The sequence below is a fragment of the Haliotis rufescens genome, unplaced genomic scaffold (genome assembly GCF_023055435.1).
Source record: "Haliotis rufescens isolate VD_foot unplaced genomic scaffold, xgHalRufe1.0.p SCAF_2, whole genome shotgun sequence".
NCBI lineage: Eukaryota > Metazoa > Mollusca > Gastropoda > Lepetellida > Haliotidae > Haliotis > Haliotis rufescens.
Window position 1 is genome coordinate 7406651 of NW_025963890.1, and position 27444 is coordinate 7434094.

A 27444-nucleotide genomic window follows, 5' to 3' on the forward strand; every position below is an offset into this window, starting at 1 on the left:
ACACGTGCATGCACGTCGCTATATAAGTGCAATAATCTTGGACGCGACGTTAAACCCAATTTCACCTCACCTCACCTCTTCGGCGCCGCAATTTGCTGTGCAGAGTTGCGTCCCTTTCGCACGCCAGAAACCTGTGATTGTGGGTTTGATTCCCGGTTTTCCCCGATTATGTTTCTAGGTTTGTCTGCACCATACCCGTGCTCGTGGGTTTCACCAAAGTAGTATACTTCTGAGACCACCGCTGAAATGCCGTGATATGACTGAACTAAAGTAACTCTTGGAAATGAAAAAAAACCTGCTTTGCTGGATTTAATAATCGACACAAAGCATTACGTAGATGTAAATACGAAATAACAAAACAACTGGAAAAATACTAGTCTGGATTTGCTAGTTTTATCTCAGTGCTCAATACAAAATGGGGTGGTCGGGTAGCCTAGTGGTTAAAGCGTTCGCTCGTCACGCCGAAGACCCGGGTTCGATTCCCGACATGGGTACAATGTGTGAAGCCCATTTCTGGTGTCCCCCGCCGTGATATTGCTGGAATATTGCTAAAAGCGGCGTAAAACCATACTCACTCACTCACTCAATACAAAATGTACTTTACAGGAGTTTATTTGTAGGCACTTTCAACATTCAATAATAAAACTAAGTCCAAATTGACATGGCAGAAACAGGCTATAGGCATTATGCAAATTAGCCTGGAAAAAAGTTATCAAAACAACAATAAAAATAACAACTATGTTTATGTACATAATAATAATGACATGTAAGTTTGAATGAGAAGGGAATATGTTACTTTTACGTTGATATTTTGACGATGATTCACTATCCCACAATGCCACTCACAAATCACTAACCACTGACAAATCACATGCACGTGGGTTTCAAGCACCTGTTTTCACCTGTCGTCAAGGTGTCATAGGTCATGGACATTCATCTTGATCTACTAACACCTGGTTATGCTCAGTTTCACAATAGTCTGTTTTGTTCATATTTTTACACACTTTTACGTGTAAAAAGACATAAAAACCTTTGATACGCTGTATTTGTGCCAAGGTCCAATTAGTACTAATTGAGTTGTTTGAATATTTATATATTTTGTATATTAACTGCATTTATTTAAAATCTGAGATCGAAAAAACAGGGTTTTTTTAATATTAAAAGCCGTGTTAAACCCAACTCACTCACTCACTCATACTGCAGAGATTAGTGCTGGCACATGGACTGATTTGTCAGGTCTGCAAGCCATTGTGACATAGCAGTATCTAGTAGTCACTCACTCCAGGCCAAAATTCAGGAAACAGCTGCTGTAAAGGAGACATGCAACGCTATTCTAAAGAATGTTTAATAAATATTTTACAAACTTCAAAATTTCTGTTTTATATTAAAAGGTAGGATTACAAAAATAAATCTAGATTCATGAAACCGTTAAAAGATAAAATTCCATGGACATGCACTTTATATAAACATGTTGTATGTATCGTTTTTAACTTCACATCACTCAGGATAGAGTTCACTTAAAGCAGGTTGAAGGTATCTGTATTCCCCTGTCCTTAAAGAGCTTGCACCATAGGCGGAGTAAGATCAGGCTTGCAACTACTCTGGGACTGGTTCCATTCCAAGGTTGTCGTTTGGAGGAAAGGACCCTTTTTCCTCTAGCAAATCCTGGATATGTCAAGAAAAGCATGCTGAAGGAATCATATGAAGAATGACACACTTACACATCAATATACCCAGGTAGAGACACAATTAAGGAATGAAGCAATAGGTACATAAAAAATGCTGGCGGTCAGACGGAATAGTTGCTCTTCAATAGTATAAGCTAATAACAATAACAAGCTAACGACGTTAAAGCTGGTCAGTCGGTCTTATCGCGTCTTTCCCGACCTGATAGAATCAGTAACAAAACACGATACGGTTTCATGGGGATGGGAAGTATCTATGAAAAGTGAATGTGGGACACCAGGGGTAGAGGTTTATGAAGACTTGCACAAGAGTGAGTGAGTGAGTATGATTTTACGCCGCTTTTAGCAATATTCCAGCAATATCACGGCGGGGGACACCAGGAATGGGCTTCACACATTGTACCCATGTCGGGAATCGAACCCGGGTCTTCGGCGTGACGAGCGAACGCTTTAACCACTAGGCTACCCGACCGCCCCACTTGCACAAGAAGCAGGTTATAATGACGTTTGTGAAGATAGTTCGGCGACTCTCGGGTTATTATCCATTTTTAAAGGCTTACGTCGGTGGAGGTAACAACTTTCGCTTTAGTTTATTATTTTGTAAAGACATGAATTAAATTTCTATTTAATTTAAGGAAGTCAGTTACAACTAGAAGGAGAAAAGGGGGAGGAAAGAGAAAATTTGCCTTCTGGTAACATCGTGTAATAAACTTATGTTAGGGTTGTTATCAAGAATGACCAGACATCTTAATACTGCTGGGGGCGGTGGATTAACTAAGTAGTTAAAGCATTCGCTCGTCACGCCGTAGACCCAGGTTTAATCCCCGTGAATATTTCTGGTATCCCCCGCAGTGATATTGCTGGACTGTCTCTAAAAGCGGCGTAAACCTCAGTCACTCACTCACTCACTTCAAAGTCCTGTCTTAAACCAAAGAACGAGTGATGAATGTGCTGTGCCCTCATCTGGTACTATCTCGGGGTTTGATTAACACTGGCTTTATAGTACACGTTTCCTTCTTTCAATCTTAAGGTGTACCGGGGAGAGTTGCATCCCTTACTCGTGCAAGGATCTGCTAATCGTATGTTCATCCCGGATTCGCCCGGATCAACATCTGCATTCTCGCAATTTTCACTACCTTGTAGTGGTGCACTACCTTCGACACTTCTGGTTTTTCTTCTCTCAGTACTGTGACACGCTATATACTGTCAACTGAAATACTATCAACGCCGCGTCAAACCCAACTAATTAGAAACTGAGGGCAGTGGGGTAGCCTAGAGATTAAAACGTTCGTTCGTCACGCCGAAAGCCCGGGTTCGATTCCCTACATGTGTACAATGTGTGAAGTCCATTTCTGGAGTCCCGCGCCGTGATGTCGCTGGAATATTGCTAAAAGCGGTGTAAAACCATACCTAACCACGTTAGAAGCTAAGCCACGACACAAACGGATGTAATGGGTGTCGCAATGAAACCTGTTATGTCAGGTCCGAAAACCCCGCCTTCCGGATGCTTAGAGTTGAACGAATTATCATTACACGAGTCGTTGTTGGAGTAATTCTGAAAGATTACCCTTCCCAAAAGTGCGCATTGACTTATATTTGATACTTCCAAAATATTTGTCCCATATTTCATGCCCCTTTTCAAGGCGCCCGAAGACGCCATTTGACTAAGATAGTTTGCTGTCGAACTGGAGATGATGAGATAGTCAATTGGTTAAAGCGTTGGCACGAAACACGGGAGGTACAAGTTAAATGTCTGCAACGGTGTCCCTACCAATGTCTCTAATAGCATTAGAAGCTCACTCACCCACTTGACCATGGTGCTCTAACGGAGATATCCGGAGTTAATTGTTAACTATCTGCAATGTTGCTCCATGTTATCAACGATGAAATATTCGTCGGATTCCTTGACATACATACACAAACAAACGTAGGAATTTGATTAGAATTGACTTATAATAAGACTTACCCGAAACACAGCAGGAATGAACTGTCATTAACAGGAACACGAGGGTCAAAGCGTACTTGACTGAGGCCATCTTCTTCCGCTCTGATGAAGCAATAACCTTCACTTGATTTTGAGTTGGTGCGGGCACTGATATAAGAAACAGCAATACAAGTATTAGTGCATGAATTTTATGTGGCTAACGGCGGTGGATGGTTAATGTAGCCCACACAACATCCGTAGTGTCGGGGTGGGGATGGAAGTTAACCCCTGAGGGGGGGTGGTGTGTCACATCCAAAATTAGCTCTGGTGACGTCAAAACCTTTTTTTCTCTCCCATGCTTTATTGCGTTCAATAAAGCGTATCTGTCACACCCGTTATATCATCATCCGGATATCGCCCAGTACAACATTACATATATCTTTATATGTGTTTCACTGCTGTCGAAAATGTCGTGGTCTTATGTGGATGTACAGGGACTTCCATTTGTTCCCGATGGGGTGACGCTGGTGACGCATCTGGATTGATGCCATAGTAGACACTCGTCCACAAGAATTTGCTAGCAGGGTAGAACCGATCAGACACTCAATCACAAGAGTTGGTTAGCAGGGTCCAGCCAATCAGACGCTCACCCACCAGAGTTGTTAGCAGGGTCCAGCCGATCAGACACTCGCCCACAAGAGTTGTTAGCAGGGTCCAGCCGATCAGACACTCGCCCACAAGAGTTGTTAGCAGGGTCCAGCCGATCAGACGCTCGCCCACTAGAGTTGTTAGCAGGGTCCAGCCGATCAGACACTCGCCCACAAGAGTTGTTAGCAGGGTCCAGCCGATCAGACACTCGCCCACAAGAGTTGTTAGCAGGGTCCAGCCGATCAGACACTCGCCCACAAGAGTTGTTAGCAGGGTCCAGCCGATCAGACACTCGCCCACAAGAGTTGTTAGCAGGGTCCAGCCGATCAGACACTCGCCCACAAGAGTTGTTAGCAGGGTCCAGCCGATCAGACGCTCGCCCACAAGAGTTGTTAGCAGGGTCCAGCCGATCAGACGCTCACCCACCAGAGTTGTTAGCAGGGTCCAGCCGATCAGACACTCGCCCACAAGAGTTGTTAGCAGGGTCCAGCCGATCAGACACTCGCCCACAAGAGTTGTTAGCAGGGTCCAGCCGATCAGACGCTCGCCCACTAGAGTTGTTAGCAGGGTCCAGCCGATCAGACGCTCGCCCACTAGAGTTGTTAGCAGGGTCCAGCCGATCAGACACTCGCCCACAAGAGTTGTTAGCAGGGTCCAGCCGATCAGACACTCGCCCACAAGAGTTGTTAGCAGGGTCCAGCCGATCAGACGCTCGCCCACTAGAGTTGTTAGCAGGGTCCAGCCGATCAGACACTCGCCCACAAGAGTTGTTAGCAGGGTCCAGCCGATCAGACACTCGCCCACAAGAGTTGTTAGCAGGCTCCAGCCGATCAGACACTCGCCCACAAGAGTTGTTAGCAGGGTCCAGCCGATCAGACGCTCGCCCACAAGAGTTGTTAGCAGGGTCCAGCCGATCAGACGCTCACCCACCAGAGTTGTTAGCAGGGTCCAGCCGATCAGACGCTCGCCCACTAGAGTTGTTAGCAGGGTCCAGCCGATCAGACACTCGCCCACAAGAGTTGTTAGCAGGGTCCAGCCGATCAGACGCTCGCCCACTAGAGTTGGTTAGCAGGGTCCAGCCGATCAGACGCTCGCCCACTAGAGTTGTTAGCAGGGTCCAGCCGATCAGACGCTCGCCCACAAGAGTTGTTAGCAGGGTCCAGCCGATCAGACGCTCGCCCACAAGAGTTGTTAGCAGGGTCCAGCCAATCAGACGCTCGCCCACTAGAGTTGTTAGCAGGGTCCAGCCGATCAGACACTCGCCCACAAGAGTTGTTAGCAGGGTCCAGCCGATCAGACACTCGCCCAGAAGAGTTGTTAGCAGGGTCCAGCCGATCAGACACTCGCCCACAAGAGTTGTTAGCAGGGTCCAGCCGATCAGACACTCGCCCACAAGAGTTGTTAGCAGGGTCCAGCCGATCAGACGCTCGCCCACAAGAGTTGTTAGCAGGGTCCAGCCGATCAGACACTCGCCCACAAGAGTTGTTAGCAGGGTCCAGCCGATCAGACACTCGCCCACAAGAGTTGTTAGCAGGGTCCAGCCAATCAGACACTCGCCCACAAGAGTTGTTAGCAGGGTCCAGCCGATCAGACACTCGCCCACAAGAGTTGTTAGCAGGGTCCAGCCGATCAGACACTCGCCCACAAGAGTTGTTAGCAGGGTCCAGCCGATCAGACACTCGCCCACAACAGTTGGTTAGAAGGGTCCAGCCGATCAGACGCTCGCCCACAAGAGTTGTTAGCAGGGTCCAGCCGATCAGACGCTCGCCCACTAGAGTTGGTTAGCAGGGTCCAGCCGATCAGACGCTCGCCCACAAGAGTTGTTAGCAGGGTCCAGCCGATCAGACGCTCGCCAACTAGAGTTTTTAGCAGGGTCCAGCCAATCAGACGCTCGCCCACTAGAGTTGTTAGCAGGGTCCAGCCAATCAGACGCTCGCCCACAAGAGTTGGTTAGCAGGGTAGAACCGATCAGACACTCGTCACAACAGTTGGTTAGCAGGGTCCAGCCGATCAGACGCTCGCCCACAAGTGTTGGTTAGCAGGGTAGAACCGATCAGACACTCGTCACAACAGTTGGTTAGCAGGGTCCAGCCAATCAGACGCTCGCCCACAAGAGTTGGTTAGCAGGGTAGAACCGATCAGACACTCGTCACAACAGTTGGTTAGCAGGGTCCAGCCGATCAGACGCTCGCCCACAAGTGTTGGTTAGCAGGGTATAGCCAATCAGACACTCGCCCACCAGAGTTGGTTAGCAGGGTCCAGCCAATCAGACGCTCGCCCACTAGAGTTGGTTAGCAGGGTATAGCCAATCAGACGCTCGCCCACAAGAGTTGGTTAGCAGGGTAGAACCGATCAGACACTCGTCACAACAGTTGGTTAGCAGGGTATAGCCAATCAGACGCTCGCCCACAAGAGTTGGTTAGCAGGGTAGAACCGATCAGACACTCGTCACAACAGTTGGTTAGCAGGGTATAGCCAATCAGACACTCGCCCACCAGAGTTGGTTAGCAGGGTAGAGCCAATCAGACGCTCGCCCACTAGAGTTGGTTAGCAGGGTAGAGCCAATCAGACGCTCGCCCACTAGAGTTGGTTAGCAGGGTATAGCCAATCAGACGCTCGCCCACTAGAGTTGGTTAGCAGGGTCCAGCCGATCAGACGCTCGCCCACTAGAGTTGGTTAGCAGGGTCCAGCCGATCAGACGCTCGCCCACTAGAGTTGGTTAGCAGGGTAGAGCCGATCAGACGCTCGCCAACTAGAGTTTTTAGCAGGGTAGAGCCAATCAGACGCTCGCCCACAAGAGTTGGTTAGCAGGGTAGAACCGATCAGACGCTCGCCCACAAGAGTTGGTTAGCAGGGTGGAACCGATCCTCAGGCGTTAGTGGGTGTCCGGGGTCACTGTGCTTGTAAGATGGGAATAGTTACACACTGTGTGCCTGCGTGTGCCCACTGATGAACGTCCGGTGACATCTGTAAATGCTGATATGTATATAGCCATGAACACTCAATTTCAGTTGAATTTTCTTGCCAGTGAAGATCTGAAGGTTCTTGACAATTGTATTGTATCTGTGTGTATTTCCCCAAAACATGTACATGTCCTGCCATTGTTTATTGTTGGTCAAGGTTGAATCTACGCCTTTGATGATCGATCCTGACTTTCAAGACAAGATCGAAAAGATCTTTGATCTCACAAAACTTGTCTCCTGCTAATTTCAATAATAGTTGAAGCTTTACATTGTTATGTGAAGCCCATTTCTGGTGTCTCCCGCCGTGATATTGCTGGAATATTGCTAAAAGCGGCGTAAAACCATACTCACTCACTCACTCACTCACTTTACATCGTTAGAAACGGCAGCATCTGCAGTGTTGTGCACGACAGGGTCAGTGCTTTCATGTGTATTTGTGAAATTTTGCGGTGAACAACGTGAGAGAGTGGGTATGGGTTTACGCAACAATATTTTAGCAATATTCCATCAATTTCACACGGCAGGGGAATCGAACCCGGCTCATGACGGGCGACACTTTTTTTTTACCAGGTTACCCACCCGCCCAAACGGACATGATTAAGATATTTTGAAAGTTCATTTCCACGATTTGATCATAGCAATAGCGGCAAATTAGAGGCTTTCGATTAATTATATATTATACACCTTCACAATGCCTTGAGATAGACATGTACCAGTATTCGTGACGTTTCTTATGTGAGTGAGTGAGTTTGGCTTTACGCCGCTTTTAGCAATATTCCCGCAATATCACGGCGGGGGACACCAGAAATGGGCTTCTCACATTGAACTCATGTCGGCAATCGAACCCGGGTCTTCGGCATGACGAGCGAACGTTTTAACCACTAGGCTACCCGACCGCCTCCTTTTTTCTTATGTGAGTGAGTGAGTATGGTTTTACGCCGCTTTTAGCAATATTCCCGCAATATCACGGCGGGGACACCAGAAATGGGCTTCTCACATTGTACTCATGTCGGCAATCGAACCCGGGTCTTCGGCGTGACGAGCGAACGTTTTAACCACTAGGCTACCCGACCGCCTCCTTTTTTCTTATGTAATAGATTAAATACAATAATGCAGTATCCCGATTGAGCAATTTCTTGAAACCTGTTCATGGATTAAACACTCGGTGTAAGTGTTAATCCAATTATTAAGTATCTGCCTCATCTGTGATCTAATTAATGTGTTTACTCAAGAGTGAGTGAGTTGTGAGTGACAGTATTCCAGTTATATGACGACGTATCAGCTTAATGTGGGAGGGAAGCCCGAAGTGATGTAGGTATCCTACGCATTCCACTTCGGTGAAACTAACTAGCACGGGTATGATGCTGACAAACCTAGAAACATTATCTGGGCAAACCGAGATTCGAACACACAATCATAGGTTTCTGGCGTACCAAAAGGACTCAACTCTGCACAGCGAATTGCGGCGCCTTAGACGAAAAGGTGTACGCGAAAAGGTTAGCGTATCCTGCTCCACCGATGGCACCCTTCACAGACAAATGCAAACGCAAGTCAATTGTTCACCTGAAAAAACACGGGGACATATGGTACAAGTAAAAAAGGGAATTGCATCGGACATACCGGACAGTTTTATCTATAAGTCTTTTGTGGGCATATATGACAAAATATGATCACATTAAAAAAAGACATTACAACATGTTTTGAAGATATATCTTATTTATAATTGAATTTTGTGTTTTTACAACATCTTGGTACAACATCTTCACCTCCTAAATGGACCCATGAAGATCCAGGGTAGAATAGGTCTTCATCAACCCATGCTTGCCGAAAATGGCGACTGTGCTTGTCGTAAGAGGCGACTAGCGGAATCGGGTGGTCAGGCTCGCTGACTTGGTTGATGTATGTCATGGTATCCCAATTGCGTATATCGATGTTCCTGATGTCAATCACTGGATTGTCTGGTCCAGACTCGATTATTTACAGACCGCCATCATATAGCTGGAATATTGCTGAGTGAGGAATTAAACAACAAACAAAAACAAAACAAAAACCTCCTAAATGTCACCCCTCAAATAAAGGTGAGCTTCCGTACCTGCGTTACTCAGGCTTCTTTCGTGCACTTGCAAGTTTTGAACATGAACAATACATTACTAGCGCTACAATTAGAGGACATCCATTTGATTTCTGAATCGTTTGTGTTTAAAGTGAAAGTGCATAGATTGTTTGATGGTGCTCAATGCATAAACAGTTTGTTGGGGGAAGGGGGAGGGGGATTGTTGTCAAACAAATTAAATAAATGCTCCTTCAGTGAAAATGACTGATTACTCAAACTTTCAGCGAAACTTTGACTATGACTAAGTACCTGACACATATGTATTTTAATGTTGTTTGTATGTTTGTCTTCACCTACATCTACATTATAAGTAAGACATTTGGGCCAAGGACTGGTGTTCAAATATTAGAGAAACGCTTCGTTAGCTCTTAGATCAGTCTTTCTCGCACATTTTAGCCTTACCTATACATTTAGAATTGCTACTAGTCCATAACGTGCAAGTGTTCAAATTCTCAAAAGATGCACTTTCATGACGATTTCTAAATGTTTTCTTCATTTCTTAAATTATTTAGATCACTTTGGCCAAAAAGGCTCCCATAATACCCTGGCCTTAATGTTTTACACGTGAGGGTAGGATTACAAATACACATTGAACTGGATGACAGGAATACGATTGGTTGGTTGGTTTGTTTGTTGTTTAACGCCGCACTCAGCAATATTCCAGCTATATGACGGCGGTCTGTAAATAATCGAGTCTGGACCAGACAAGCCAGTGATTAATATCGTGTGCATCGATCCATGCAATTGGGATCAATGACATGCATCAAGCCTGACCACCCCATCCCGTTAGTCGCCTTTTACGACAAGCATGGGTTGCTGAAGATCTATTCTACCCCGGAATCTTCACGGGTAGACAGGAATAAGAGAACAATACATGAAACATCCACTTTATATAACCATTACATGTATGTTTATGATCTTCACATCTTATAGGGGAGGGTTCAGTCCGTGAAGCAGCCTGAAGATATCTGTATTCCCCTGTCCTTAAAGTACTGGCACCATAGTCGGAGAAGGATTAGGCTGCCTGCAAAACCGCTAGCTTGACCAGACCAAGGATTCAATGGTTCAGAAGAGTTCGCCATCATTCTTTTTGACCAAGGATTCAATCGTTCAGAAGAGTTCACCAGCATTCTTTTTGACCAAGGATTCAATCGTTCAGAAGTGTTCACCAGCATTCTTTTTGACCAAGGATTCAATCGTTCAGAAGTGTTCACCAGCATTCTTTTTGACCAAGGATTCAATCGTTCAGAAGAGTTCACCATCCATCTTTTGGACCAAGGATTCAATCGTTCAGAAGAGTTCACCATCATTCTTTTGGACCAAGGATTCAATCGTTCAGAAGAGTTCACCATCCATCTTTTTGAAAATCCTGGAAAAGTCAAGAAAACCATCGTCAATGAATCATGTGAATACTGACCACACTGATACATTACATATACCCAGGTAGAGGTTTTTTGTTTGTTTTTGGTTTGTTCTTTAACGCCGCACTTAGCAATATTCCAGCTATATGACGGCGGTCTGTAAATAATCGAGTGTGGACCAGACAATCCAGGGATTGATATCATGAGCATCGATCCACGCAATTGGGATCGATGACATGCATCAACCAAGTCAGCGAGCCTGACCACCTGATGCCGTTAGTCGCATTTTACGACAAGCATGGGTTGCTGAAGACCTATTCTACCCCGGAATCTTCACGGGTCCCAGGTAGAGGATTCTGGGAATGAAGCAGTAGGTGCTTAATCTCAATAAAATCAGATCTTTTACTCTGATACGATAACTCCCTGCTTGAAGATATAGGACACGTCAGGCAAACCCTGAGTGAACCTGGACGCCCAGTCTAAATGAATGATACGTCGGTTCTTTAACCACTCAGTTTCCTAACATGAATCGCTTCATTGGTTTGCAACTTCGGCTAGGACGTAATAAATATACAGACCACAAATATCTTGGCGCTCAGGAACAACAATTATCTTAACTATCTGCATCGGATCTAGTCGGTTTGGTTCGTTTCCTTTGACCAATGAAAGCCTGTGTGGGCGTGTCATGAAGAGGCATTTAGCCTTGAGTTCTTAATCATTAAGTGTCTATTTTGTCAGGAAAATCCGACCGTCTGATTGGTTAAAAATGTAGGTTGAGTTCTAAATACAGAAATCAGATATGCCGTTCTGACTGCTTCGCTCACTCGTTCGCAGAACTGGGAAGCCTCGAGGCTGATTTTGAAAATTCACCTGCCTCGACCTCCGATAGATGTGTCGTCAGAGTTTCACGTACCATGGCATTGTATAGGAGTAGAATATCTCATTTATATCAGATTGAAAAGGCACTGTGCATGACATAACTACATCTGCAGCCGGTCCGCCAGACCAATAGCTCGATAGTAATATCCAGTGTCTTGGATAACTAGCCAACAATGTAACAGACCATTTGCAACAATGTAACAAACCATTTGCAACAATGTCAAGTTCAAGCAGGCAATCATCATAGATATGAATTACCGTATTCGACGTAATAAGGGCCCAGAGCGCTCTCAAAATTAGAAATAGGGGGCTCTATTAGAATATTATTTTGTTGAATAAAACATGTGACATGTATATGTACGACGGGGTGCTAATTGGGAGTGTTCACGAGCCAATATATTAGCAAATATCGCCGTGGGCGCTTATTAGAGCGGGGCGCTTATTACGTCGAATACGGTATAGTGCTGTTTGAGCAACGATGTCTTATGATTATGAAAAGGATTTGTTTGCTTTTATTTGTATGAATACATCACAAACATCACAACTGCAATCGTTTCATTCAGATATATTTATTTGGATTCATTAAGATGCATTACTAACAATTCTTTCAAAGCTAAGGTAAACATACCCGTGAAACACGAGTTTTGGTTTGTCAGCACCATGCCTACACACGAAGTACATGTATGTCACGTGGGGTTTTGTTCCCCCTGAAGCTGTCGCGTCATGATTTAACTGAAATACTATCAAAGCGGAGTTGCACCAACTTTCTCGCCATATAACCGCCGAGACAACGAGTAGACCGTTACATCTGGACCGGATACCTCGAAAGGTTTGGGATGTACAAAATCTGTATTATGTTGTCTTAATTATATTATGCTGTGTTAATCCGGATATCCTAAGGAAGACGCTTCTCTCTCCCCGTGTACATAACCCTCCCTAAAGTCATTTTTCATGACCCTCTTCATGGCAACGAAACATCAAACGTCGTTTGCTATCTGGATATTGCGTTCGCTCGACACGTGTTGATTATCTTCATTGATATTCCGTGAATTTAGTTTCGAGGCTTAAAACCTCACTCACCAGATTGGCGCCGAAAAGGAGGTGTCTGAATTACAGGGGTTAAGTGAGTGAGTGTGTATGGTTTTACGCCGCTTTTAGCAATATTCCAGCAATATTACGGCGGGAAACACCAGAAATGGGCTTCACGCATTGTAACCATTTGGGGAATCGAACCCGAATCTTCGCCGTGACAAGCGAACCGCTTTACCCCACCTCCCCATAGGGGTTAAATACCTGCACGTAAGACAGTAGTATTGCTTTAAGACCCTTGAAGATCCGGGGTAGAATAGGTCTTCAGCAACCCATGCTTGGCGTAAAAAGCGAATATGCTTGTCCTAAGAGGCGACTAACGGGATCGGGTGGTCAGGCTTGCTGACTTGGCTGATGCATGTCATCGATCCCAACTGTCTGGTCCAGACTCGATTATTTAAAGACGGCCGTTGTATATCTGGAATATTGCTGAGTTCGGCGCTGAACAACAAACCCACCAACTATTGCTTAAAAACCGCAGTCAATTACTTGGCTACGATTTAAGTTTAAGTTACATTAACAAACATTCTTGGTGGTGTCCAGATTAAATGGTTAACAAGATGCACTCGTGCACTGTTGCTTTCTTAGATCAATGATTAAACATTTATCTACGGGATTCCTTGAAGGTTAAGATACATAAACACACATTCTAGATTTTGGAACATTAATAGGACTTACTTGAATAACGGTAGGCTTGAACGGTCATTACCAGGAACAGAAGGGTCAAAGTATACCTGACGGAGGCCATCGTCTTCTGCCCTTAGTAAGCAGTTGGCTTAACTTAATGAGAAGGTAATTTAGTTTGCTTATATATCTATATATATATATAAGGATACAGGAAGCCACGACCCTATAAACCACGATAAAATGAGTAGTGCGTGGATGGGTTTTTTTATTAGCCGAGGGCGTCGAATGATTGATTAAAGACGACACAACATCCGTGAAGAAAACTTGTGTGACAGGGTAGGGTGGGATGGGTGTTGGAGGGTTAACACTTAGAGGGAATTACAATGTAGATGTGCCACATCTAAATTATAGAGGTTATCACGCGAGTGTGTTTGGGGATTGTAAATATCCTTCATTAGGAATAAACATTGTATTTAGCGAGCCTTGGCGAGCTAAATACACAGTGTTTATTCCTAATACAGGATATTTACCATACATCGATGCTCATGATGTCAATCACTGGATTGCACGTGCATCCGATTCGTCACACATTCACAGAAGACGTTGGGCCGAGTCAATTTAAACAGTAAATCGTTGAAGTTTTTTAACTGTGAAAAGCAACTTTGTTGACGGCTAAGCCTCGTAAATGTTCCCTCCATTTGTCACACATTCAATTTTGCCAGTTGTCACACAGAGGATATTGTTAAAGCAATATGTACTGTTGTCGTGGAATACTCCAAATTACTTCTAATTAGGACGGTCTGACGGTGATAGATACAGAGCGAATTGTTTTATAGGCATTACTTAGAAGTTGACGGATGACAAAATGGAGACAAATTATGGATAAGAACTTCAAGTCGTGCTTGACAACGGTACAAGGATCTATACCGAAACGCCTCCTTTACAGAAGTCCATAAATTGTCTCTACTTTGTTACTGAGCGAGCTTTGACAGCCGGACGCATCCCTGACATTACGTCCGATTGTTGAATGTGAATAACATCCGACCACGTCCAGCTGTACCTCCATTTTGCTGCCATGCATCGAACAGCACGCCTGGCATGGTCAAGACACAGTCAGAGGTTCAAGTTTCATCTTGCCAGCAGTAAGGGCCGTCAGCATGTTTATCGACGTCAGTTTTTTATGGAACGTTACACTGACGCGTGCATGCTACAGGACCCATCTTGTGGTCATCGATGGCAATTTTACAGGTTATGGTACCCTGACGTCATCGCGTCCTCCAGTCCCATCACTATACGGGTGCCGGTGGGACAGGGTACTCTCACCTGTTCGCGAAAAACTTGAATCATCACCACTGTTTGATCGTGATTGATAAACATACGTTCATTATATAGTCGGAATCGTACAAGGGCCCTGCTTTTATCCGATATTTCTTATGATTATGGACATGGCTTCTGTAGCTTTTATTTACAGCAGGACAATACCCGCTTCCACCTGCACGTGTGGTCACAGGCTACATTGGACAACAGAGCACACACCCCCCCCCCCACACACACACACACACACACACACACACACACACACACACACACCATTCCTTGGGCTGCTGGCCTGTCGTCGCCAATGAAACATGGGTGGGTGAACTCAAACGTCGTTTACGCCAACTGCCAAATAAGCCGTTGATGTTGATCCGGCTGCGACAGGCTTTGGTCCAGATCTGAAGAGACATCCCACAAGCCTCCCTCAACCATCTTGTGTCGTCAGTGAGTCGCCGGTGTCAAGCTTGTGTCACTGCTATTTGTTTGTTTGTTGTTTAATGCCGCATTCAGCAATATTCCAGCTATATGACGGCGGTCTGTCACTGCTAATGGTGGTCATAGCCGATACTGACTTGTGAACTGACAATTGACCCCACGCCACTTTCAACTTGAGATGACGTTTACAGAAGACATGTGTGGATTCTGCCATTATCAATTCATGTTTCATGGACATCAATATATTGTTCTGTTTCAAGATCTTTCTTTGTTTGCGTTTAGTTATTATTTCCCACAGTCATCAGTGGTACACGGGAACTTTTTCTGCTAGTATATATTATGTACTTATTGATATAATGTTTTGTAATGTATGCTACTCAAAAGCACTCTCCTACCCAGAGTTCCATGCGGCCGGCAGCCAGCCAGCATAGTACCTCTGCCACAGGCCAGCGCCATGTGACGATTCGTCACATCTTTCACAGTCCATTCAAGATATTGCATATGCTTTTCATCCGTTTCATGTTTGACAAGTCTACACATTTTCATAAACAAATGTCAAAGAATGGTTAACTTTCATTGAGAAAGTATGCAAATACGTAAAAATCTACTTGTTTTTGCGTAGTTATCCTATGTTTACATTGGTTGTACGGCTCCACGTGCTGTCATCGAAGCCCAACGGAGAGCTAGCGACACGGTCACTTTGATGCATAAATATATATTGTCATGCAGCTCACTGTCGCAGTTGTAGTAGCATATCTATATAATTATGCAAAACAATATGTAAAGCGCCCCAAAATACTTGCATTAGTCCGTTCTATACTGATTTCTGAAAAAGCGCGTTTGTTTACAAACAAGAGAAAAGTCCGGTCACGTGATATGCAAATTAGCCTGTGGCAGTGGTGTTATGCTGAGTCACCACTGCGACGGAGTGTGACTCAAAAGAAGTTAAAGAACATAAAATAACGCTTATGATATTAAAAGTTGTAAAATTATCTTTATTATAGAAATATGTGTGTAACATACATTATGGTTTACATGTGAGGGGACGATTACAAATGTGAATTAAACTAAATGACACTGATAAGGGAAAATTGCATGGAACACCCTCATGCAGCCATGTTACATGTATCTTCATAAACTTCGTAGTTCAGTCAAAGCAGGATATGACATCTGTATTCACCTGTCGTCAAGTACTTGCACCAAATGCGGATGAAATATAGGCTGCCAGCTAATTTGGGTATATTACAACGATTACAGACCGCTTCCTTCCTTCCACTTACACATCCTGGATAGGTCCAGCGGAGATTTCAGGTAAAGCACACTGACGGTATCTGAAATCCAAGGTCCTGCAAGTACTGGCACCATATGCGGAGAAGAAAGAGGCTGCTGATTGGTCCCTTGGCTGACGAAGGAAACAGTTGTTTGGAAAACATTATCCTTCTTATTTCTCTTCCAAATCCTGTAGAGGTAAAAAGAATATATGGCGAATGATTCATGTAAACACGGACCACAACTTCAAAACGTTTTATGGAAGACAAATGGAGGACATTCCCAAATCTGACACATTAGTGACGATTATGTTTCTAGGTTTGTCAGCACCATACCCGTGCTCGTGGTTTTCACCGAAGTGGTAAACGTCTAAGACCTGCATCACTTCGGGCTTACCTCCCACATTAAGATGCCACGCCGTGATATCAATGGAATACTGTTAAAAGCGGCGTTAAACACTACTCACCCACTCACTCATAAACACATGCTCATTATATATTCAGAATCGTACAATGAACTCTGCTTTTAGCAGATATATTTTATGATTATGGAAAGGGCGAGTCGCTTATATTTAGTAGAACGCGATCAAGTACTTGTCGGGAATCTTTTAGGTTTAAGTTACATGAAAAAACATGTGAGTGGGTGTCCCGATCACACGGTTTACAAAATGCACACTAGACTATTATTTTGCTTCATTGGATGAATGATACAATATTTGTCTACAGGATTCCTTGACGTTTAAGATACATATATTGTAGGAATTTTAACATGGGTGGGCTTACCTGAATCACAGTAGGCTTGAGCGGCCATTAACAGGAACACAAGGGCCACAGCATTCATGACAGAGGCCATTTTCTTCTGTTCTTAGTATAAGCAGTTGGCTTTACTTAATGTGTTGTTTGCTTATATATAGGAAACCTCGACACTATGACCTCCAATAGAATTATTGGTGCGTTGATGCATTAGGTAACTGCTTGATGGGGGCAACCCCAAGGAGCAATTAGATGTGTCACAAATAAATTAATGACTTAATCTCGTGAACGTGAATCATCCATTGTAAAGCCACTTCAGCTATAACAAGATCGGGACATCGCCGAGTACAATCTGTCAGATATTATATCTGTATGTTTAAAATGTGTCAGTAATGGGGGTGACGGTGGTGCCTGATGCCCAAGTAGATGCTCACCCACACGCGTTGTTGCCCTCAGTCGTCACCAGGGTAGAGGCCACCCTGGTATATGTGCCTTTACGATAGGGATCGGATGGTAATAAGCATTGTAGTAAGTGTTATGCAGGCTGTGTTCAAAGGAAAAATATATTTCCAGTGAGGGACATTCTATAGAACATCCCTGGGACAGATAGACTTTCTGTAGAATATCCTTGGGACAGGGGGGCTTTTTGTGGAATGTCCTTGGGACGGGGTTGTCTGTAGAATATCTTTTTCAGTATTTTTTCCTTTTTAATATATATTTCAGCGAGTCCTCCAATGGCAATGAAGCATGGGCTGTGTATGCAACCTGTCTGTATCAAGGGATCCATAAGATAATTTATCATGAGCTAATAAATCTAAAAGGTGTATTAATATTAACATTTGAATAATATATAGGTGTATTAATATTAACATTTGAATAATATATATGTGTGTCAGAGATAGGTGTATATACTCTTGGAGCCAAAACGACCGGACATTTTCCTTCGTTAGCAGTAGGGCGGTCGGGTAGCCTAGTGGTTAAAGCGTTCGCTCGTCACGCCGAAGACCCGGGTTCGATTCCCGACATGGGTACAATGTGTGAAGCCCATTTCTGGTGTCCCCCGCCGTGATATTGCTGGAATATTGCTAAAAGCGGCGTAAAACCATACTCACTCACTCACTCGTTAGCAGTAGCTATCTTCGTAGCTTGTTATTAAACGAATGGTCAACTTTGCGTAACTGGCAGTTTTACATTACTGATTATTCAATATGAATAAGTAGGTCTACATACAAACAGGCTTACGTCGCGGCACAGAACTTTGTCGTAAGTAATAGCTTACTGTTCTCGTTCATCAGTGTCATTTATATAACACCTTGCGGTAAATGTTGGGCATTCCGTGATATATGTACAATATCTATCTATCTATACAGTAAAGTACGTCTATAACGAACACGCTTAGAACGAACTGGCGGAAATAACTGTTTTTTCCCAGCCATTTGTTTTATATATTTTGTATATATGTTTATAACGAATTGCGGTTATAACGAACTAAAATTAGTGGTCCCTTTGAGTTCGTTATAACCGTAGTTTACATGTTGTTATATTAAATGATACACAGAAACAAGTGAGTTTTGTTTTAGGCCGCCTCAATCTATTAAAATCAGATCTTAGCGCTCGCTACCGCTGAACAAAGCAGTACCGGTTGCGAGTAGCAAGATCTTGACAGTATTTCAAGATATATCAACTCTGCAAAATGCAGCGATGTGTGCAATTAGTACACACCTTACATAAGCTTTTTCTTCAGTTCTCATTGTATTGATAAGCACCAACAGGATGACTACAATACTTGGCTTTCTTTCACCTGTACTGTGTAAGAACTAACTGACGTTTTACTGATATAAGTATACATTGTCAGCGTAATACTTTACTGGAGACCCTTGAAGATCATGAGTAGAATAGTTCTTCAGCAACCCATACTGTAAATAGCCACTATGCTTGTCGTAAGAGGCGACTAACGGGATGGGGTCAGGCTCGCTGGATTGGTTGATGCATGTCATCGTATCCCAATTCAGTGGATCAATGCTCGTGATATCAATCACTGGATTGTCCGGTCCATACAACAAACAACAAACAACTTTACGGGGACGTTGATGATAATATCGACCACTGGACATGACTCAACTATTTACAGGCGTCGAGATATAGCGGAACGTATCTGCCCCGTTAAACAAACGTACGTAAACCTGTCGTCAGAGTTACCTGGACAAGTTTTGTTGACCTTTCCTGCTCAATATCCTTTTTCATGGATGCAGGGTCAATTTGCTCTATTGGATATTCGGGTGAGCCAGTCGTCGTCTTAGGTGCATAGTTGTATCCCTTGGGCACTTCACAAACCTATTTGTATGTTCAAATCCCGGTTTGCCCACCTTATGTTTCTAGGTTTGTCTGCACCAAACACATTGGTTTCACTAAACATAACTGGAATACTGTTCGGTTTAAACCCAATCACACATCAGTATTGGATCTTTTACTATCAGTCATACATCTCTCCATACTATCAGTCATACATTGTCCATAGGTGAACTTTCTTATCATTAAGCAAATCATTATTGAAGCAAACTATAAACAGCAGAATATATGGTTTCTGTGGTTTGAAAATGGATGTAAATGGGCAGTTCAAAATGTACATAAGGCTGCGCTATCATCTTGTGGACACTTTACACACTGTCATTTCTGTGGGAGTACAACAGAACCACCACCTTTGAACACAGTAAATATCTATAAGCCTTCTGTACCATACTAGATCGCAAATTCATGTGTAATATGTAATTTGTCATCCTTTCTTGGGCTTTACTTCTATCAAGCTGTCAGCATTGGCATAATGAACCTTACAGCAACAGAAAACAAAACAATTTGCTTTACTTCCGAAGTTTATACATTTTTTTTATATCTCACAGCACATATTCTGGGAATTCAAAGTTCACATCTTTGCCAGTCAACTTCTTGTAAACTGCTGTGAAAGTCTCCATCTGCAACAGAAAAATAGATCTTGGTCAAATATTATACACCACTGGTATAGAGATCAATAACATTTGCCACTCAGTGTTTCCTTTCATAAAAGCTATTGGAGCACTATGACTGTCTCAAGTCAAAGGTAAAGCAAAAGAGTCTATAAGCATAGCTGTATTGCTATGATCGCTTTGTCAAATGGAGTTCATGTATTACTAACAGGAAAGACTGTGTAGGAATTAACACTACAGCCAGCAGGTGTGAAATAGACAAGTCAGCATGATTCAGCCAGAAACAACTTAAAGTTGAGCAAGAATCAAAATACTGTCCAACCTTGCCAACTATTGGATATCTATGTTGTCTCCCAATCAAGACAGAGATTTAGGAACATGTACAACCATGGCATAATTATCAATCGCTATCATAATGATATGTAAACCAAAACTTTATGAGTAGCCGCCTTACCATTTAAAAATAATTTTTTCTTTGACCAGCATAGGTGGACAAAATATTGTGTCTCTGAAAATGACTGTTTTTGCCATTGTAATGAATGAACAGGATGAGTGACTGTTGTTTTATGCCAGTCAGCACTATTCAAGCAATACTAGAGTAGCCTGTAAACAATTCTGAGTCTGGACTAACACAATCCAATTTGGGTTTACATGAATAATGATCCACCCTGTGCCAGTATCAAGACACTAAACTGCCAGGTCCCCCATTGTAACTTCAATAAACCTCATCTTACAAACATCATTGTACTGGATACCTATTCTGTCCCCAAATCCCCACAGGGAGAAGGAGCTGAGGGAGGTTTACCTTGTGTTCAATGTTTGTCTGCTGGTTCTTGTCAAGGTGAACCTTGATGAGTCTGGAGCCATCCAGCTTGATCCGGATCCTCTTGCCGACAATCTCAGCAGGGAAGCAGAGATCCTCCAAGATACTGTCGTGTACTGCTGTCAGGGTACGGCTGAATACCAAGGGAGATAATCAAACAAACATATCCCGCATACAGGAAATTGTTGTTCATACTGACAACAGCAGCTGAACAGCAAAAATGATATCGATCACATCAAGCATATGGATGACCAACGGACTATCCACCAAGCAGAAAAATAGCAAAACTGAACAAATAGACTTGGATTAGAAATCGCAATTATATACTACTGAAGCAAGGTTATGACAAGGTTGCATTTGAGAGTTTATCTAACAGTGACACTTAAATTATGGTTATAAAGATTGATTTGTCAATATTGCTGATGAGATATATTCTTATATATTTAGCCACTTTTGTCAAATTAGAAGCACTATGCTTCATGGACTGGTTCCCATTTCAGTCTCAGTCTCAACGTAGTCTGTGCCATATGTGGATGGGCAATGTGCCAACTCCCTGCGCTTGGTCTAGAGTCTTTTCCAAATTTTCACTCATTGCAATTGAGAAAATTCCAGAAAATGTATGGATTTTCTAAGGCAATTCAAAATGTACTCGGATGCAAAACTATTTCTAGGTTGGTCATTATGATAGTAAACATGCTGGAAACCTTCAACCATGTGCTTTCAACTTATTGAACTCAAAAGCATCTCACCTCCTTGGTCGCTTCTGCTTCAGCTTTCCCTTATTCTTTCGGGTAGGCTTTGGCAATATCCTCCTCTGAAACAGGATTAGAGACATGAACTCTGATTCAAAGCATTTCTAAACTATGATAAACTGTAATATATACACCAAACACAGCCCTGTTTCAGTTAAACAGGACTTCAGTCAAGTCACTGCAATGAATATCCCAAAAAGTGAGCAAGTTAGTTGGGTTCACTACTGCTTTGAACAGAATAGTACTTGTCAGAAGAAATTCAAAGTGGCAATTTTCTAAGTGAGTGAGTGAGTTGTGTTTAACGCCGCTTTTAACAGTATTCCAGTTATAACGCGGTGTGTCAGCTTCATGTGGGAGGAAAGCCCGAACTGATGCAGGTCTCAGACGTTTACCACTTCGGTGAAACCCACGAGCACGGGTATGGTGCTGACAAACCTAGAAACATAATCGGGGCGAACCAGGATTCGAACCCACAAACATAGGTTTCTGGCATGCCCAAGGGACGCAACTCTTCACAGCGAATCCCGGCGCCTTAGACTACTGGGCCGGCAATTTTCTAAGATTCAAAGGGACAAGAAACATGTTAGATACACTTTTTGTGGAAAGCACAGATTCTTGTGCTGCACTCAGTCACATTCCAGATTACCATGGCAGACTATATATAGAAATGTCCTAACCATGCAAACACTATTTATAGGATGAGCAGGACCCACACCCTCTGAATGTGTTCATCAGCGGCATGGTCACACGATGTAACCCTCCAACCCAGGGATCCGGAAAATTTAAAATCCCAATCGGACATTTGCATTTAGGCCACGCCCCCTTCAAATAGCGTATTTTAGTACGACTTTTCACACACATTACAAGTTTACGTATTCATAATATGATGAATTATGAATTGTTTTAATTTAAATTGTTTAATTCATCGGACAATTAATAACAAGTAATATCATTTTTAGATTTACATGGAAAACATACGTTTGTTTCTTTTATAATAACGATCTGTTAACGTAGTGAACGGTCTAATTAATATTCATGAGTTATATTCATGAGTCTGCTCAAGTGTACGCGTTGTAACATTTGGATCGAAACTATTATCCCATATTTGGTTATCATGTGACCTCACTAGAATTTTTTTTTTTAAACTAAAGATTTTTTTAAAAACAAGACAGATAATTTAATCACAAATACAAAAATATCGTTGATAGCAATAGTTATTTGAATACTTTTTTCATCTGTACTTATTTATTGACCATAAAAAAATTGGATATCGATCGTCCGAGAAAGCAAAATGGCGGTCAATCAAGATTCAATATACGACTAGCTACTGAAAACAATAAAATCTGCAAATCCTCATTGTATGTCAACCAAGTGAAAGTCGTTAGCAACGACTTACAAAATGATCGTCCAGACTTTGATGGTTGGGCAGATCCGCTCGACTGATCTGCATCGGTCGACTGGCTGTCGTCACGCTTTCGCTTCTTGTTTGAGGTTACGTATCGTAGCATTGTGAGGATAATGAGGTACATCGATGATGCAAGGTATTAATGTATAGTTGTAAACACCTTTCACTCAAATTAACAAGATGTTCTCAGTAATTAATCCTCGATTAATCCGTGTCAACTCAGTTTATTGCCTATTACAGTGATTGACCGATTGGACTATCATGTAGGTACGATGTATTTACAGCAATCAAAACAAACAAAGCTTGTCAGCGTAGTTAATCTTCATTGTGTTGCAACTGCAGACAGAAACTGCCCAGTCCTAACTGTTGATCATGTCCGGTCAAAATTTAAGAATGTCCGGACAATACTTTTTAAAATGTCTGGTAAGCAATATTTTAAAACGGACATTTGAGATTCCCAATCGGACATGTCCGGCGCATATGACGGTTTCCGGACCCCTGCTCCAAACCACATTTCAAGTGTTTCTTGCAACAGGCATCAGGCCCTTAAGACGTACACTGACCAGCAACACAGGGAACAATTCAAAGAAAAGTAAATTATATGCTAAAAAGTCCATATCCCAATTTTCCGTAAACATTGACGATAGTTGAACAGTAAAGACAAACCTGGGCAATGAAAACAACATGTTTGCCACTGAACTTCTTCTCCAGCTCTCTGACAAGGCGGGTCTGGATCTTCTGGTACTGTCTCAGCTGCGGCACCGGCACAAAGATGATGATAGCCTTCTTGCCCTGGACATCTATTTCCTGGATGAATCAACATGGACAGATACATCAAACTCCAGTACATTCACAAAGCACATACAGGCAAATACAGCGAGTGTCAACACAATGAGATAAAAATAACTATGCAACAGTTTTAGACTTGGATTATGTAACATGACAAGCTGCCCTACCACCCTTCCACTAGTCATACCAATATGGATGGACAAGCGGACATGCTAATCTGGGGGTGTAAGTAATGAAGGCTTGCTATCAACTCTTTGCCGTGTGCTTGCGAAAGACCAAAACAATGTTGATATTGTCTTTAAGTGGAAAACTTAATTACCAAAATTGATTCGACAAGACACGTTACATGTTTTAAGGAATGAATTAGGACATGATATGATGTTGAAGGCCTCTACCTTGGCTCCAGTGATGAAGAGTTCCCTAAGTTGGGCCTTCAGGTCACTGTTCATCTCCAGCTCAAGCAGAGCCTGTTGTACAGAACAAGAAACAATTGGCAGTGTTAGAAACCAAGCATTTCCAACACAGAAAACATTCAAAGAAATCATTGAATCAAGTAGGATTCATATTTTCAGAATTTACTTTAAGTTTAATTTACGGAACAAAACACGATAAATCTGATTCTGTAGAAAGAAGAATATGTGTCAATGAAGGTTCAGAGGGGATTTTGCATGTATTAAATCCATGAAACAAATGGATGAATTTTAATAAATGCATCGGACACTGAATCATGGTCAACTACCAGTGATGAATGAACTTTCAAAACCTGTAAATATTACTGTATACAGCCTATGGGCAATAGTAATCTAATCTGTTAGCAATATAAAATATTGAATAAAAAAAATCAAAATCGACAACATACCTGAGAGATTGATGACTCAAAGTCATCAGGTTTCTCCCCTTGGGGTTTGATGATTTTAGCGCTAGCCGAATACATCTGAAAAACAACAAAAATATATCAATCACTTGAATAACTGTCCCAGGTAAGACTTACATGTGTCTTTGATCAAAACACCTAAACCTAAAATCTGAGTGAGTGAGTGAGCGAGCGAGCAAGTTTGGTTTAACGCCACTTTTAACAGTATTCCAGTTACAGTAAACTACGGTTATAACGAACACGCATATAACGAACTTACTATTTTGGTCCCGAACATTTGCTGTTGTTATGCTGTATATATGCTTATAACGAACTACGGATATAACGAACTAAAATTAGTAGTCCCTTTGAGTTCGTTATAACCGTACTTTACTGTATATCACTGCATGTCAGCTTAATGTGGGAGAAAAGCCCGACGTGATGCAGGTCTTAGACGTTTACCACTTTGGTGAAACCCACGAGCACATTATCGGGGTGAACCGGGATTCGAACCCACAATCATAGGTTTCTGGCGTGCCTAAGGGATGCAACTCTGCACAGCGAATTGCGGCACCTTAGACGACTGGGCCACCCGTGCCCCCCACCTAAAATATGAAATCAAGGACCCTCTTCTGTAAATTGATACATCACGGTATCATTAATTGTAAATAGTTAATAGTTATTTCCTTGAAAATGTTGAAATTAGATAATAAATAAGTGAGCAAATGTAGTTTAAAGCTGCAGTCAGTAATATTGAAGCAAATTCATAGCAGATTGTAAATGATCAACTGTGGGCAAGTCAAGACAGTACTGGTCAAACTGGTCAGGAAGAAAAATGAAGTGAAAATGATCATGGAAAAGTCAACATAGACACAAGAAATATCAAAATGTTCATGACTGACTTTTAGTTCTATATATTCAATACTTTTTGTATTTCAAATAATAAATAATTATGTTTCAAGTTGTTTATCTAGATTGAGAACCTTGCTAATCCATACAGCTTTTTTTGGCTTGTGGATTGCTTAGCACCTAAGAACCGTATACATATAAACACATATCAGTGACAGTGAGATCTATCTGCAGTAAACACAGAAGTAATGAGACCTGCATTGTGACCTCAATATGAACACGTTGCGCAGTCCAAATTGTAGTATGTGTTATGAGTGTGCTTTGGCACAACAAATGTACATGTTACACTGCTCAGCTACCAGTATTCTAAACACTGGTATGTGAGCAGTGTCAGTAGCCCAAGTAAATGTGCACAGAAGCAATCCTCGCATAAGAGTGGCAATGTCCCTATGGTCACCAGTATTGTGGGTGTGGCTGACAGGTGCGTAAATACATATTTCACAGGTACCCTGTACCCAAAAGCATACTGACAAAAATATTAGAATCATCCCAATGATAAAGAACACCTGATTTTCACAAATGCATCTGCACAATTTCAACGTATCTGTATCTATTTATTGTTTTATTACTAGATGCCACAAATATTAGCCAGAGCTAAGGTTGGAAAGTTAATTATCATATTGGAATTACTTGGCTTAAAGACAAGGTACTGCACTGTAGTAATGACTGTATAAAGTAGACTGCATTCTATCTACTGGTGTGCACATGACGTTTGTTTAACGCTTCTCTAAGCAATATTTCAGCTATATAAAAATCGGGTCTGTAAAAAATATTTGGACCAGACAATCCAGTGATTGACATCATGAGCATCAATCCACACAATTTGGATATGACATGCATCAACCAAGTCAGCTAGTCTGATCACCCTATCATGTTAGTCGCCACTTCCAACAAGCTTGGGTTACTGAAGGCCATTTCTAACCCAGATCTCCACAGGGATTAGATAATTCTTAAAGTGTGTTATGAAAGTGAGGATTGTTTTCATGTATGTGAAGTGAATGACAGTTGATGACACCATTCAATACATCAGATAAGGATTTGTAAAACACACTAATGATTTTATTATCAACTATGCAATAATTTCACATCATTGACATGGTGAGAACTAAACTCAAAAGCTTTACTTGGTAACAAAAATATGCCCTTGTAATGTTAACAATGGAGAAAACTGAACATTAGTACTTGTCTGCATGAATTTGTACTAGCTCCGAAAAAGTTAACTTATATAGTGTTTATACATTAAAACATGTCCTTTTCAATGTGGGTGCTTTTTAGATTTCTATAATACTTCTGACCCTTGGCAATTTTGACTTGCTGGCACTGTATATCCAGATATTTAGGGCCTGCAAACAAAACATCGCTAACTGGTGTATTTTCAGCGCATTTGAGACCTGTCATTGAAAACATTCCCGATTTGTTTCTAAAAAAATGAATTGGCAATGATTATTACTCTACATATGACTTTACCCAACTACATGTGGCCCACTTGAGTACTTAGCCCTTACAGATTTGACGCAAGTTGTTCTTTGCTCTTCCTAAACTAATGATAAACATGTGCAAAGGCATGAAGAGTTCGTCATAATCCACGGCATATCTCTCGCATAACGAAGCATCTACTTGATAATATCTACACAGTGGTTTTGACTTTAATTGTTGTATATGGCTGGACAATATAGTTCTAAAAAATCTCTTTATTTGTGGTTTATTTTGATAATATGTCTTGATGCCAACGATATGCACTAACCCTCGGCAATGGCGGCGACGGAAAAGGCCTGATTTTAGCAGGTGCGCAGTGAATGGGAGTTCCGCTTGACGAGTAATGTAGCATCAATATTAATGCTTTATTGTATGAAATAAAATTTCATTGACACAGAAATTGTACAATTATAAC

At 42.3% G+C, this 27444-nt stretch overlaps 2 protein-coding genes and 2 long non-coding RNA genes across 4 annotated transcripts; all 4 read right to left on the bottom strand.

The window, feature by feature from the left end:
* Positions 1 to 1329: 1329 nt before the first annotated feature.
* LOC125381887 lies at positions 1330 to 3847 on the bottom strand. Its single transcript, XR_007222111.1, has 2 exons — positions 3652 to 3847; positions 1330 to 1665 (listed from the first exon to the last, which is right to left on the bottom strand). It is a non-coding gene; the product is annotated as an uncharacterized LOC125381887 (long non-coding RNA).
* Positions 3848 to 10063: 6216 nt separating this feature from the next.
* Positions 10064 to 13471, bottom strand: LOC124147913. Its single transcript, XM_046518764.2, has 2 exons — positions 13341 to 13471; positions 10064 to 10702 (listed from the first exon to the last, which is right to left on the bottom strand). Exons 1-2 carry the CDS (start codon positions 13408 to 13410, stop codon positions 10275 to 10277), a joined length of 498 nt encoding a protein of 165 aa, XP_046374720.2. The 5' UTR covers positions 13411 to 13471; the 3' UTR covers positions 10064 to 10274.
* A 2547-nt stretch (positions 13472 to 16018) lies between these two features.
* On the bottom strand, positions 16019 to 17329 carry LOC124147914. The gene is made up of 2 exons (XR_006862897.2): positions 17093 to 17329; positions 16019 to 16500 (listed from the first exon to the last, which is right to left on the bottom strand). It is a non-coding gene; the product is annotated as an uncharacterized LOC124147914 (long non-coding RNA).
* A 2590-nt stretch (positions 17330 to 19919) lies between these two features.
* LOC124147981 (40S ribosomal protein S7-like) lies at positions 19920 to 27432 on the bottom strand. Its single transcript, XM_046518875.2, has 7 exons — positions 27298 to 27432; positions 24651 to 24725; positions 24187 to 24258; positions 23669 to 23809; positions 21595 to 21659; positions 20828 to 20978; positions 19920 to 20031 (listed from the first exon to the last, which is right to left on the bottom strand). Exons 1-7 carry the CDS (start codon positions 27379 to 27381, stop codon positions 19954 to 19956), a joined length of 666 nt encoding a protein of 221 aa, XP_046374831.1. The 5' UTR covers positions 27382 to 27432; the 3' UTR covers positions 19920 to 19953.
* Between the last annotated feature and the right edge of the window lie 12 nt (positions 27433 to 27444).

Coding starts and splice junctions, on each gene's coding strand:
- LOC124147981 (XM_046518875.2), bottom strand. CDS start 27,381: ATGCTACATTACTCGTCAAGCGGAACTCCCATTCACTGCGCACCTGCT. Junction 24,726..27,297: donor CGTCGCCGCCATTGCCGAGG/GTTAGTGCATAT, acceptor GTTGTTTTTCAG/ATGTATTCGGCTAGCGCTAA. Junction 21,660..23,668: donor ATGTTGTTTTCATTGCCCAG/GTTTGTCTTTAC, acceptor ATCCTGTTTCAG/AGGAGGATATTGCCAAAGCC.
- LOC124147913 (XM_046518764.2), bottom strand. CDS start 13,410: ATGGCCTCCGTCAGGTATACTTTGACCCTTCTGTTCCTGGTAATGACC. Junction 10,703..13,340: donor TCAAGCCTACCGTTATTCAA/GTAAGTCCTATT, acceptor TGACTTTTCCAG/GATTTTCAAAAAGATGGATG.